This window comes from Pelecanus crispus, chromosome 2 (genome assembly GCF_030463565.1).
Source record: "Pelecanus crispus isolate bPelCri1 chromosome 2, bPelCri1.pri, whole genome shotgun sequence".
Taxonomy (NCBI): domain Eukaryota; kingdom Metazoa; phylum Chordata; class Aves; order Pelecaniformes; family Pelecanidae; genus Pelecanus; species Pelecanus crispus.
The window spans coordinates 48,986,032-49,000,984 of record NC_134644.1 but is presented as its reverse complement, the minus strand read 5'-3'; the positions used below and the strand labels follow the sequence as shown (position 1 = coordinate 49,000,984).

Here is a 14,953-nt window from a genome sequence, read left to right as displayed (position 1 = left end):
ATTCCGTCAGAGTTGGTGTTGTTGCAGTAAAACTGGGAATGATGCCAGTATGGACCAAGTCAGGAAAAAAACATGCTGTCACACTACTTAAGGTGAAATAAATCATCAAGAATTTAATCTCCTATACTGTATTCAGATCGTTAACCAAAAGTTTCAGGCAACAGTGAAACTTGTCACTTGTACAGAGTAGGAAATCCCTAACAAAAGGAAAGACTTCTTTCAGCCCCTGCATACTACACCATGCCTATTCTCTGCTTATATCCTAAACTCTCTAGGAGTGGTGTGTCTTCTGCCTCAGGTATTCAAGTGCTGCAGAACTGTGTGTAGTATTACCTAGGTGAGGGGAGATGGGAGGCAACATAAAGCTGGGGTTAACTACCCCACTTCACTTTTTTTTTTTTTTTTTTTTTGCCACCTGCAGGCACTTTGGGATTAGGTTCACCTTAGTAACTGTGCCTTTGTAGCCCTGAAGCTGCTTCTTCATACTCTCTGGCAAGATACTACTGTGATGAAACTGTTTCGCTGGCTTGTTGCTGCCATATGATCAACCGGGACTGTGAAGGATACTGGATTTACAGGGCAAAGGAGCAGGAGTCTAAAATGTGGGCTCTTACTGTATGCTTTGCTGCTGCATAAGTAGGGATTTTGCACATCTTGCAGGCAAAAGATGGCTATAAAAGTTTATTCAATTTCTAGAGCATTTATGAAAATATAGTTTGCATTCTGCTAATATTTTTTTCTAAGATAAGCCTTTAATTGATTGGAAAAAGAACGTCTGGTAAAAAGGTAACACACTCCCCTACTCGTAGGCTGTATCTCCTGTTACATAGATACAAATGAAGACAGAGACTGACTTTGTTTCACTTGTTTTGATAATCTCATACTATGGTCTCAAAGTGTACACATCTGCTTATACTCAAATAAACACTGTTTTTCTTAAGGTGCAAGATTGCCATGTTTTAAGATACATTTCAAAGGAAGAGTCGGGTGGAAAAACATCTAAGCTACTTGTTGGAGGCAAAAATGCATCTCCTTTTTCTGTAAGTGAACCACTTCAGGTGTTTTTGTTAGAACAATTGTTTCTGTTGTGATTACAGTACAAAAGTAGCACAGGTAGACTTCTCTAAAAGATTAATTGGCAGACATGCATGCTTTGGAACTTAACTTTTGTCACATCCATACTTGCGTATTTCCTAATGCTAGTGCCAGTTCCTGGTTAAGAGAATAGCAAGGAGAACTTTTTGAAAGTTTTGCCTCTTGATTCTCTTAGGCAAGCTGTGAGTTTAGGAAGTTGCTTTGATGTGCAGCATCCCATGCTGATGAAAGGGTCTGAAGGGCCATTAGCAATGTAGAAACATGTGTGTTCCACATCTGTGGAGATGCAATATGAGACCAGCACTGCAAGATACATGCATTAATGGCTTGTTTTAAACTTACCCAGCTTCATCGGTTGTTCAGAAGACTGTTCCCTTGCTTACTCTTCTATGCTCTTTTATTAGTTTTAGTTGTAATTTTTCCACTGTTTAGATCATTTAATTTGCATATACTTTTATTGATGAATAAGTTTAAGACTTAAATTTTCAGGAAGATAACTTCATGATTATAGCTCAGCAACAGCGACATCGAAACCACTCACGGGTTTAGACATCCCAAACACCTGAAGTGGAATTCCCAGCTACCTTCAATGGCTAAGGTTGTCTAGCAGAGCTGTCATTCCTGAGGAGCAAAACTGAATTCTAGATCAAGGCAGGAACAAAGCTTTCCCTCAAAGGATTGCAGTTGCTGTGATCCGTTATTTCTATAAAATATCACTTTTCACTTCTTGCAGTATCCTGACACGCATTTGTTTGATTTAGGCAAGTGAAAGAAAATAGGACTTGTAATTACTAAGCAGATTATCTCAGTCAGTGATTGTGGCTTTTTGAGGACATACCTTTGCCTTTTTCAAATAGAAGGTTGTCCCAGAGCCTCAAAATTAATCTGTGTACTTGTTTTTGCTTTAGTGGAGGTGCTCATTTGATAAATCTGTTAGCTTTTATAGTATATTCTACTGATTTTGAACAGGCTTATATCTTAGGGTACCTTTCTTTTATTCAGAGGTTTTATGCTGTCTTTCAGCATCATTCCTTGTACTTTTCAGGTGTCTATCCTGTGACTTTAGTCCATTTCCACTTTCCAGCTGTGACATTTTTCCTGGAGAAATTACAGCTGTGTTTTTTTCTTTCCTGTTACATTGGTTTAATACATGCAAGAACCATGTGAATAATAATTTTCAAGTTGTATTATGCACATTAGACTCCTTACAGTTGATCTTTTCATAAAAATGATCAATAATTCAATATGTTGTCAGAGTAAAAATGTGCAGGAAGCAAGGAAGTATATAGAAAATTTCTGTTTAAACAGCTCTTGTGACCTACGAAAATTTCTTCAAAGCTGAACTACCTGAAAAGTGAACTCAAGGTTTTTTTAGTAGTTTGAGTTACGTTAGACTCTTGGACATAACTTTTTCCAAGTTAGCTCCTATTAATTTGTTTGAACTTAGACTCATTTTAATAAAGAAATTAAGTATTCTGAGACCAGTCTGTGGTGAGGACCTGGCCTGAGACTGAGCTCTGTATTATTATTATTGTTGTTATCATCATCATTGTATGAACTAGATAATTTCTAAAAAAGAATTTGGGATGCCGATTTTACTTGTTAAGGTACTAACAAATGATGTCTTTCTGTGGTTTAGCTGCAGGTTTGAAGCATTGCTCTCCTATGTTTATCAGTCTTTTTATGTGTTTCTTTTCCCTCTGAAGTGTCTGAAAGTAAGAATTAAAAGAAAGCTGAATGATACTGTATTGTATTAGCATAAGCAGTTTATCTTCTGTTAATTCCTCATAGGAACATCTGTCTACCTCAGATTCCTCACAGCTGCTGATTTTTAATGAATTTAATCTAATGATTCCCTCAGTAATTTTACTAACAAAGAGTTTCATGTTTTTCTTTTGGGTGTCAAATTGATTAAAAAATTATAAGGGGTATTGCATTTTTAGCAAGACTTTTTTTTTTCCTTTTTAGCTTGATGTATATCATTCTGTTACAAGTGAACAGATTTTTCATGATTTTTTAATGCAAAATTATTCTCAAAAGTACAATTCTGTCACTGTTCTAACAATTTTTTGTCAAAAATATTTTATATGTTTCCCTTAAGCGAGGGCGTATCGATCATTTTCCTGCAATACTGGAAGAGATTGTTGGTCTTTTTAAAAATAAAAACATCTGAGAATTCACTCAGTGTTCTTCAGTATTGCTTTTTAGGAAGGCTTTGTAAAGACTGCAGTGTTTTGTTTGTAGGAACACATCTCTCTGACTTGACTATCTGAAGAAAACTTCTTGTTGAGGTAGAACAGTGCAAGGCTATAGTAGGACTCTTGAGATGTAAGCACTATGCTTTTCTTCAGCTGTGGTAACTCTTTCCAGGCACCCATACTGAGCACAAAGCTTCCCTTGCTGTCATCTAAGGCAGCAGTTTTGATTAACGATGGAAGAAAAGGAGTGAGAGGTAGGCATTTAGTAGAAAGGGGATTTCTTTATTTTTAATTCTTACATATGGTACCACAGTTTAATACAGTAGTCCTCCATTGATGCCTCAAATTTTTGTGGTCTTAGGGGATATTTTGTATTTAGTTGATGACTTTTTTTTTTTAAAAAAAAAAGGTATTTGAAGTGTTTTGTACTATGAACTCAAGCTAACAAATCTCTCAAAAATACCTTTTAACTCTCAAAGACTTTGTATCTATACTTTGTCCTCAAATAAGAACAGATTCATGAAGTTAAAATTTCTGGTTTGTGTCTAAGTCAGAGTTCCTTATCGTCTTGCTTACTCATTCTTCAGAAAACTTCCTCTGTTCTCCTAACACTTTTAAACAGATTTTTAAAAAACAAAAGGAAGGGCAACATGCAGATTTTTGAAAATTAACTAAGTAAAGATTTTAAAGCTATTCACATTATTTTGTCTTAAAATACACAAAATAAATTCTTTTTGAGAGAGAGGACTGCACAGAGCTTTTGAGAAGTGAACCTCATAGATGGGACTATCCAAGTATGACGGTATTGTCAGATGCTTAAATTGCTTTCTAGGAGAATTCATTTGAAGAATAATCAGCTGTATTGTTTTTTTCCTATGGCCACAGTTTTCCTGCATTACTGTTTCCATTGCTTGATATCATATCAGTGGTCAGCTGTTCAGTGAGTTGTCTTGTTTAAAACAGCTGAGAACAATTTTAAATACTTTTAACTTTGTCAGACTCCTCTAAAAAGAAGAGCCCTTCCTTAGTAAGTTAGCAGTGGTTTGACTCCGAGTGTACTTGGTATGTCTTAAAAATACATGAATCATAAACGTTGTTCTTCATTTTTCTTTTTTTGTCCAGAGACTCTAGATTCTCTTCTGTGGCAAGTTAGGCATTTCTGGAAGTTTCTGCAAGACCAGGCTTTATTTCTGTAGTTTTATTAGTTAAATCAAACAAATTATATTTATGATGGTGTGGAACTAAGTCATTAGAAGCTTTGAAAAAGAGAAAATGCTTTTAAATTACTACAAAACTCTTTGAAAGTCAGGAAAAAGCAGTAATATATTTTAGGTACATTCTAAATAATTCATTTCCCTTTTCTCATCTTAGAAATCTTCATATACCTCTTGTTTGTATGATGCAACTGTAGGGTAACTAGTTGACAGAAAATAAAATGCAGACGCAGGAGTTTTAAATTAATTTTATATAGAGTTAAAATGCTAGTCTCAAGATAAAAGTGTAGGATGAAATATCTGTTTTTCTGAGTGGTGTTGACAGTCTGTAATCACTTTCTCTGCTAGGCTGATCCTTGGGTATTTTAAGATCACTTCTTTTTTTATGGATGCTCTTTGTTACAGAAATCAGAGTCTGCAATGGAAATTTTTAAAGAAGCTGGAGTACCACGGAAGCAGAAAGTGACAACATTTAATGTAACAGATGATGCCATAATTAAACCAGGTAATCTTTTTGAGCTACTGAATATTATATGCATAATCATTTAACATCTGCCACTTGTAGACCTGAACCAAGCTACAACATACATTTCATTTTTGTTTTGTATGCAGATTGCTGAATTCTTATTTCTTTGTCACTGAGCGCAAACAAACTTTTTTCTTAGGGAAGACCAGAAAATGGACTTTACTTTCTAGGCAACAAGAAGTAGGATTTTTCCTTTTTCCTGGATACTGTGTTTCCATGATTAGAAAATAAGTCTGATCCAAACCAGCTAATACAAACACTGAGTTAAGAAATAAATGTCTGCAACCTTGACTCACTTGTTGGGAATAAATATGAATGCATTTACAGGAAGTTCTCTGATTATTCCTATGAGAGGGGCACCGAGAATTTTGTGTTAATGTTTCTCGGGAGCCTAAAATAGCAGTTTGAGGTTTGTTTCTTCTTGCATTCAGAAGTAGGACTGATGGCTGTCATGTGGCATTTTTTCTGGCACCTTGCAAAGTAAAACATGTTATAACAATTGTTCTGACTAAAAATCAGTCTTAGGAGTTTGGAGATTGAATTAAATGGTTTATGTTTTTAAGGTTTTATTAGCTAGTGTATTTAGGTTGCTTTCATTTGTGCTTTTTGACAGTTACAGGTATTTTCCCAAGAATTATGTAGGGTAGGAAATTCTAACGTATTGCATCTTTTTTTGCAAGACTTTTTTAAGACAGTGCAGTAACTAATAAAAATCAAATCTGACATGAAGAGGAAGTCTGGACTGATAAATGGAAGCAAAAGCTTGAGATAAAGCAAAACTGCAAGTTTTTAATAAACTCATTTTGCAGTGTGTGTATTTTGTACATAACATCCTTCATGTACATGACTTTCTCTCAGTTGATAGGCATCTTATCCCAGGTGTGTATGGATCATATAAATATAACATGAAATAATATGAGGATTTTTATGATTGAGTCTTAGGAGAGATTTACGTCATTTCAGTTGACGTTCATACAGATTTGAAAACAGCATGAAAATGGGTGTGGACATAAAGCAATTACATTTTCATTTTTTTGATTGACTTAAAACAGGCTGGAAACTGTTAAAGATGTAGCTGCATGGATCTTCAGATTAAAGTTCATTTATAATGAACTAAGTTATCAATTCCATTTTTTTTAAAGCTGCTAATAAAAGAATATTGCACTTCAATGAAAAAAAATTGCTGAAGACCAAACAAATCTTTAAGTAAAATTAAAACTTTGGTACTACAAGTACTTAGTGGAATGAGTGTAATTGCAGTCATGTGAGTGATGTCACTGACCAATAGCAGCACTACTTCTACTAAAGGCTAGTGTATAGGTCATTCCCCAGTGGATGAATCTGTATTTCTGCCATAGTCTTTAGTTTGGAAACAGTGTCTTAACAAAGAAGAACATTGCAAAACTTTTTTTTTTTTTTTTTAATTTATTCTTAACACCATTTTTTATAGAAAGTGTTTTGGGGTTTTTTTTTGTTTTTTTTTAAAAAAAGCCTCCATCTTGCGAAGTGCTAGTAGTTATAAGTGGAGCATGTTCTGGTTTTTTGCCAAGTTTGTTTACTGTGAGTCTTAACTAATTAAGCATTTTGGGCTCTGTCTCTTTCAGTGTCTGAAGTGCAACATGTCTGAGTAAAGCCCTGACCCTTCCTTCTTACTCATCTGAAATTGGGCTAGGAACTGAGAAATGTGCTTAAGTAGTAACTACAAAGCATCGATTTTAGTCAGTGAGGTTTATAAAGAAGAACAAATAATATATGAATAAAAACAAAGTTTTGTTTCCTTTCCTGTGACTGTAATCTACTATGGATGGTAATGACTGGAGGGTAGTTTGAGGATTTCAGCACTTAGTTGAACATGATCTCTCCTCTTCTTTTGAAGGTACTCCTTTGTATGCTGCTCACTTCCGCCCAGGGCAGTTCGTGGATGTTACTGCAAAAACGTAGGTTCCTAATGATTTAACGTGTACGGTTCATCTTTCAAATAGACTAGTTGATTTCCCCCCACCACTTTGGCTTGAACTCATGGCTCTCAAAAGCTGAAACACAGTTGCAAGGGTAGTGGCAGAAAATAGAAGTCCACTCAGTCATTGGGTAAAAAATACCAAATTGTTTTTCTTTGAGGCTTATTTTTTATTTTGGACATGGTAGGTAAGCAAATAATACTCTTAGGGCTATGGCTCTGCGTGTGTTGTCTGTTGTCTGTCACACGTACATGATTAGCATGGAAGGTCCTGACAAACAGCTTGAGAAAGAGTTACTCAAGCTTAGCATGGGTGAAGAGGTCTATAATGCAGCATCTGTGGTATGTAAAAGTGGGGAATAAGTGCTGAAAGGCATCAATTCCCAGAAAGACTGCTTAATTTTGATTTGGTGAAGAGATGCGGAGAGATGTATCATGTGGACTGAAAGAAAAGCAAAAAGATAGTGAATACATTTAGCAGGACAAGAGAGCTATCAAATTCCTTTTTTGTTTTCTTTCATATTCCAGCTCGTCTCCTTGCCAGCGATGGCTAATGATCTTTTACTTTAACGTGGGAGGAATGATTTCCTCTCAGACCACTGTGCATGCCAAATTAGAGCTCAAGTGGTAGAGGGTGTCAAAAGAAAAACTGGCATCTTGTGGCAAAGACTAGTCATGCCTCTTCTATTACGTCCCTGATTTCCACTGCCCAAGAGAACTGAGAACTCCTATCTCCATATTTTAGTGAAGTGTATTTTTGTTGTATTACGATACAAAGATAATGTTTTCCATTTGATGTTTCATTTTTTGTGTAATGGAGATAATAACCAACTGGCCTTGTTGAAATACCATCCATTGTAATTGTCTCACGTCTGTGTAATACTTACAAATGTCTAATATTATTCACAGGGCTTTGTATATACGGGAAAACCAACCATATCAATACAGCCAAATAGTTGGTTCTAATATAGCTACACCTGACTACACCTATGAGGGCATCCTATTCAGAACAGGAGGTCAAGAAGTTGACTGGAATTAATTTTTCTATGTCAAACTTCCTTATATAATACTTGATGTGGTATATTGTTCATTCTGCTTCTACATTGCATTCAGTGAACAGCCTGTAACAGACAATAACTTGTTTACAAAGCAAAGCACTGTGTCATTAGGAATACAGTCATTCCATGTAGATTAAGCGTCATGCTTTTGTTAATGCAGAAAAGCTTTGTTTTTCTAGAAGTATTTCAAGAACTAGGAAAGTTTTTTGGCAGTGTAAGGTACTGGTAAGAGCCGCAGAGTATTGATTTGTATCTTGCTATATGTTTTTGAAAATACTAGCAAGCTAAAAATTAACTGGGTTCCTGGCCTTGTTCAGTGAATCCATCCTATCTTTTAGTTCAGTGAATCCATCCTATCTTTTAATTCAGTGAATCCATCCTATCTTTTAATTCAGTGAATCCATCCTATCTTTTAATTCAGTATTTCTAATCTATTTTCTCCAGATATTTGTATGATCCCATTTCAGAAATTAGCTTTTTGTTTGTACTGCTGACCTTGGTAGCGTTATTACATGTAATCCTACTATACAGGTGCCTAATATAAAAGGAGAAGAAAAAAAATCTTAGTTCTGCCAATATGATTATCTAATCATTCCAGTCTTTATATATCTGTGTTTTTTTAAGCTTTTTCTGTGACTTGCTCACTTTCTTTCTACTGTTAATGTTGCTTTCTTCTTAATTTCTACTTCTCTGGAATGCTGCATTTATCATATTACATTAACTCCTGGACAAGAATTAAATTATTTGACTGCATTTCAGTTTTTCTTTTACTTCATTGCATGCAATTTCATCCAGTGTTGCTTAGTCTCATACTTGGGTGGGGTTTATTTTTCATGGTTTTTCAGAATGCTGTATCTGTCATTCTTAGTTACTGTACCTGTAAGTACAGATTTCATAATGTCACAAAAATATCCAAGAAATGCTTCAGTGAAGGGTAAAAAAAGTTATCTTGGGAATTATTATAGCATTGAGCTATAGCATTTGGGCTGCACTGTGGGGGAAAAATGAGAACGTACTTCATGTTGTACTTGTGTTCTGAACCCCCCTCAAGAGAAGCCAGATTCTCCCTACTGAACAAAGAGGGAACCTGGGGAGGTTTGGTGCATAGGCTGAAATGAGCCTTTGTACATTACTCTCTAAAGTCCCATTTTCAGAAGTGATGTAGGCACTTGGAAGATCCTAAGCTATAGGGGCATTTTGAAAAGGTACTTAAGGATATAATGCTGGCTTACAGTAGGGAGCACAGTTTGACTTCCTCTCCTTCCTCCCACAGCTTCTGTCTTCCTGATTCAAACCATTATGGACTTAAAAGCCAGTAATTCCTAAAAACTTACTATCACCACTAGTAAAATTTTAGTAGTACTTTGACATGAACATGTACTTTACGCTTTTAAGATTGTTAGTAATTTTATTTAATGGACAAAACACTGAAGTGTGCAATGTTTGAAATCATATAGATGATCACAGCAGTGCTGTTCTTAACAGCATGATTAATTATTCCTTTAAAAAAAGAAAACTAATGTTACCTCAATGAGGAGAGACTATAGCGGAATATATAGGATGTTTTAATTTATTACCAACTCTTAATGATCCAGACGAGCAAGATATCCTTTTGTGTGCTTCCTTCTACCAAGTAGAAGTAGTACCAAAATCAGAAGTATGTCCCTTAAAAATGAGCAAGCTTTTCTTAGCTATTGTAGGTTGAACAACTGTTTGCACTATGGTTCAGAAAAGTCTTGGTTAGCATCTTGATTTGGTTACCAAAGTGTAGGGTGTTTTTATGACTGTCTGCTTTTAAACTTTTCCTGCAAATGTTTTTGTCAAAATCTTCTTACATGTTTCAATTCATTTATACCTCTGTGAAGAAAAACACTTTCACAGAAACGAGAAGGTGTATGCAGTTTGTTTTTATTTGAAGTCTTGTAATTTGTTTGGCACAGCATGAGTAGCTTTTTAGAGCACTGACAGTAGGCAGTGCATCTGCATGCTGTTGATCTTTAGTGCTGAATTTTTTCCGTGGTACTTATTTTCAGCCATTTAAAAGCTCAATCCTTAAGTTTGTGTCTTTAATGACAAGACTTTTCCTTGGTGTTTCAGAGGTATGGTTCAAGAATGTGTAAAGGCTTAGTGCCCTTTTTGGGACAGGAGTAAACTTCAGAAATCCTGTGGCCTGATGGTTTGTTTTAGCCCTAATATGCTTTGGGCCAAAATACACAGCACTGTCCAGAAACGCTTCTCTCATGGGCTGCACTTCTGTGACCTCTTTAAGCTGGCATAGTAGAGGCTGCTGCCCAAAGGGGAGGTGGTGCTTGCTCCCACAGAGTTCCCATCAACCTTCTATCGCTGGTACTGGCATCCAGAGTTGCATGAAGGAAAAGATCAGTGTGAGATATCTTTATTTTTCACTGGGTTAGTTTTCAGCTGGATCGGTTGCATGTCCCAGCTTGCTGATCAGCTGAGTGAGCTTCTGTACTACTACAAAGATGACCAAAACATGGGGATGGGGAGGGGTGCGACCTTACAGTGGTAGCCCAACACTGTATGGAGATGGAGTTGTATTATACCTCCTTTTTCTGCCACTTCATGACCTGTTTCATCAACGTTTCAGGAAACCTTTGGAACATGAGAAATTTTGCCACTCCAAAGAAAAAGCCAACAGTAGTTTTGTTTGAAAATTGTCAGAATTAAGTGGTGATTCTGGTGTGTTTAGTGGTTTATTTAAGCTTTGCTAGGTTAACAGTATAATCTGAGCCTGAAAGTATGCTCTACAATTGTCTGAAATTATTTGACTAACTAGTTGGAATCCTTTTCCTCTACAGCATCTAAATAATTTTCTTTTAAATTAGCTAAGTTTGAAGAGTTAGCAGCAAACTAAATTGTTGCTTAATTAGAGTGCTTTATTCCAGTAGCTTTCTAAATGGAAGTTGGCTCATTAGGTACTGGCATTTTACTTGCATCAAACCTGGAAAATGAGGTTTTGTACAAAATTAGGTGGTTGACCTGAACAGCTGCTTTCCTGCAGGTGAGACTAGAACAATTGTGTGTAATTAAACTCTATTTTTAATTCTACAGAAAGATTGTTTTCCTTTCATTTAACATTTGTGTGTCTTAGTTCTGAATATCATCATTGCTGCCTGTGATTCCTTTCTGGGACTCAGGTAACCATGCTTCAGTGAAGCTAAGTAACTAACTAAATTCCATATATTGAAGAACAGTGGCAGTATACATATCAAGTCTAATAAAGATAGGTCTGGTGCATGGTTTTTAGTTCAGATATGGCATTTGATGTAACTGTTGCCAGAACAAAAATTGATTAAAGCCAAGACAGCAGGTAGAAGATGTCTTATCAAGAAATCGGAACAGTGTAAGTAGGATGACAAGCATTCTACTTCAGTGTAGATTCTTGATTATCATATCTCAGATACTGCACACATAACTTGATTCTTTCAGAGTGGAATCAAGATACTGATTCTGTTTAATTAAGATATGGTTCTGGATTAAGATCCCACTTTGACAAACCTTAATGTTTTTTGAAAATATCTGAAGCTGTCCGTACTATGCCTATTAAGAGATTTTGGAGTTGTACTACTTCTTATGCATGTTTCGGTTTGTTCTAAATTAGAATTGTACTAAGTTTCCTTTTAAAGATATCACAGGTTTTAATGAACAAGATGTAGTGGGATGTCAGTAGTTAGGACTTTGGTGGGGGGAAAGCATGGATTTTTTTGATGCATTCTTAAATGAAATTGTGATGCAGATCATCATAAGAAAAGTAACACCAGGAGAGGTACATGTTTGGTTGGTATCTTTTATGCATATGTTGGCTAATGTGAAATTACATAGAATAGTGTATGTAGTGTATGAAAAAAAATATATAAATATATAGTATACATAAAATAGTATGTATTGCATGTGTGATAACTATATGTTATAATCTTTTGATTTAGCTAACTCATGCTAATGTTATGAAATATTTGTTGGAAATGAACTCACGATACTTTTTAAGTAATGAAAGATCCAGTATTCTTTTGGGGGATTTTTCTGTTTCATTCAGTTTCACAAAATACTGTTTTAGGTTTAATTTCAGTAATTATTTTTCATGTATTTTATTCATGACACTTAGTGAATGCGTTCACACCTAGTAAATTTTAAGAAGGGCAAAGAGGGCAATTAAACAATTTGAAATTAGTAAGTGATGCTAATAGCTGACACCTGGCATCTATTCAGAAGTCAACAAGAATATATTCTTACAAATATTTGTTAAATTTTTGGCAGAATTAAAAAGTTTAAGAAAACTAAACTGTATAAATCCTTCTGATTTTCCATAGTATTTATTGAACAACATGCATCTTAAATTCTCTTCCTTGTTTATATAAGATGAATATTAGTTTCAAAAGTACTTTGCATTTCATACAATTGGAAGAACGTAAAATCTTTGCATTAGAAATACAGATAAATTTTAAGTAATGGAAAATTTATTCATAATATTTATTTTTTGCATACAGTAGAGAAATGCACTGCTTGTCTGAGAACAGATCACAGTCACACCAAGGTGACTTAGGTTGGAAAAACACTGTTCTTCTGGAATGGTTGAGGTGTATTGGCTGAGCTAAGTGCCTAGTTAAACAGTCCTCCTTTCTAAATTTGATTTAAACAGATGTTAGTCTTTCCTTATTTTATTTTAAACTTTGTTTGATTTACATAATACTGTAGGTTTTATTCTGGTTCCAGCTTTATTTCAGGTAGAGCATGAGTCTAGGAAGAAATATACACTGTCTGTAATTGTTTTTCATCTTGACATGTGTTTAAAGAACATTATACTTTCTTTTTTTTAAAAAAAAACCCTCCAAAATGAAATAAAATTATAGCTTCTTAATTAATAAAATCTTGTTTTTATTTTCAATCATGACAGTGACTGGGTCATGTTGAATAGAAAATTAATGTTCACAAAGTCATAAGGTAAAGTGTATTTGTACGTAATTCAGAGACCTTCAATCAGTTTTTCACAAATAAAAAATTAAACTATTCTAAAGTATTATTGAACTACTATGATGAAAGAACCTTGGTAGATAGTAAAGCATTATACATTATGAAATACTCTAATATCGGCATTGAGATATCTTTCCTTGACTTTGGCTAGAATATTTCATACTGGTTTTTCAGACGTTTTCAGGTTTACCAGAGTGCTCTTTCTTTAGTCTGGCCACACCTTCTATAAATTTCCAAAGGTTCAGTATTGTAAAGTCTGAGTCTTTGTTCACAGGAAATATGTGTGTGAGTGGAAAGACCAAGAAGTAGATGAGCATAGTCTGTTGCATAAATCATTAAACACTAGCAACTTTATCTTGTGATATAACCACTTCTTTTTGAAGATACAGTATTTGATCAAGTAAACTTTTTTCCAAAATGCATCTCTTACAAGTATTAACGATTTCTTGTATTTTTATATCTTATTAAAAAGTAAAATTTACAGTATTCTAAATTGTTCATGTCTAAAAAAGAACAATCTGAAATATTGAAGTGGTTTCATGACATCAGGGATTTATGCTTCTTGATTAAAGTTGACAGTACTGTTGTCTTTTGAAATGGTAGCTTTTGATGGCTGTATGGTTTTCTCTGAATTGCAAGTACAGTTCTGCAGCTAAAGAATTAATCATGCCCTCAGTCTGCTTGTTCTGATAGCTGCACAGCTGTTGTTAAGCAACCCACTTGCAGTTGATTTGGAGAGTTTGCTAATTCCATCTTCCAGCTAGAGATGCCAGAAGTAGTCTACTTGGAAAACATGGCCAATAATAGATAGTTTCAAAGAAAAAAATAGCATTTTGGCAGAACAGATATGAGTTTTCCTATAGCTTAGTTACTAATCCCCTAGCAATCTGCAGACATAGAAAAAACCAAATTTGAGCCTCTCTTAAAATGTATTTTTCAAACCATTTCTTTACAACTATTGCTGTTCATTACTGCAAGCTTTTAAAATAAGCTGATTCATGAGAAACTGGTGTAACAAACCTTTGCATCCTTTAGATTTCTGTCTTGTGTTCCCGATCCCAGGTAACCCTGGTCCTACCTCCCACAGGTGCCTTCAGCTCCCTCTCCTGGCACTGACCCTCTCCATATTCCCATGTGGCACCACTGTCTGCTGGCCTGGAAAGACGATCTTGCTGGTGGCCAGCACTTTTGCAACTGGCCAACCGGCAAGCCAAAGGAACAGATTGCTACTTTAATCATGTTCTAGCACTTCCTTAGTTAGTTGTAGGAAAGGAGCAAAAAAATTCAGGACGATAATTTTGATTTCAAACAATTACATGTCTGTCCTCTGTGTCAGATTTAACTGGAATTGACCACTAGGTTCTGAGCAGGGAAGGGGAAAACCAAAAGATCGGCACCATGGTTGCACACGTCTTGTTTCCTTACAGTTCTGTGGCTTTAGAGAGTCTTTCCATTTGTGGCTGGTTTTGACTGTAGTTTGACTTGCTCTAGGCACCTAGGCCAGCAATCAGGAGAATTATTCAAGTGGAAGAGGAAACAATCCAGTTTTTGTGAATGTTGGTGTTTTCCACAATTGTATATTTTCTCTCATTTTTAATAGTAGTGCTTTTCGGATCAGGGGAGTCAGCAAAATGTAGTCCATATATACAGCATGCTGTATGCTCATACCTGGTTGTATTTTCATGTGTTTGACCAGAGGGTTCTAATGCTTGAAGTGATAGGACCATGGCATTGCAAAGTGCCTTAGTAAAGATTTCTGTAAATTGGAGGAAAAGGATCTTCTGCTAAATTAATGAAATAATCAATGCAGCCATAAACCACGTGGACAGACTTTTCCTTTTCGAAATGACAATGCTGGTTTAAACACACACTTTAATCGGCTTTTCTTTTGTGCAGTGGTAAGGCAATTTTTTGTA

General features: G+C 35.3%; 1 protein-coding gene across 1 annotated transcript in view; it reads left to right on the top strand.

The window, feature by feature from the left end:
- MRPL3 (mitochondrial ribosomal protein L3) overlaps window positions 1-14,953 on the top strand; it is a 32,216-nt gene that overhangs the window by 3,468 nt on the left and 13,795 nt on the right. Inside the window, exons 3-6 of the mRNA XM_075705373.1 lie at window positions 1-92; window positions 942-1,040; window positions 4,913-5,012; window positions 6,910-6,970. Coding sequence (XP_075561488.1) covers window positions 1-92; window positions 942-1,040; window positions 4,913-5,012; window positions 6,910-6,970 — 352 coding nt within the window. The remainder of the gene's footprint in view (window positions 93-941; window positions 1,041-4,912; window positions 5,013-6,909; window positions 6,971-14,953) is intronic.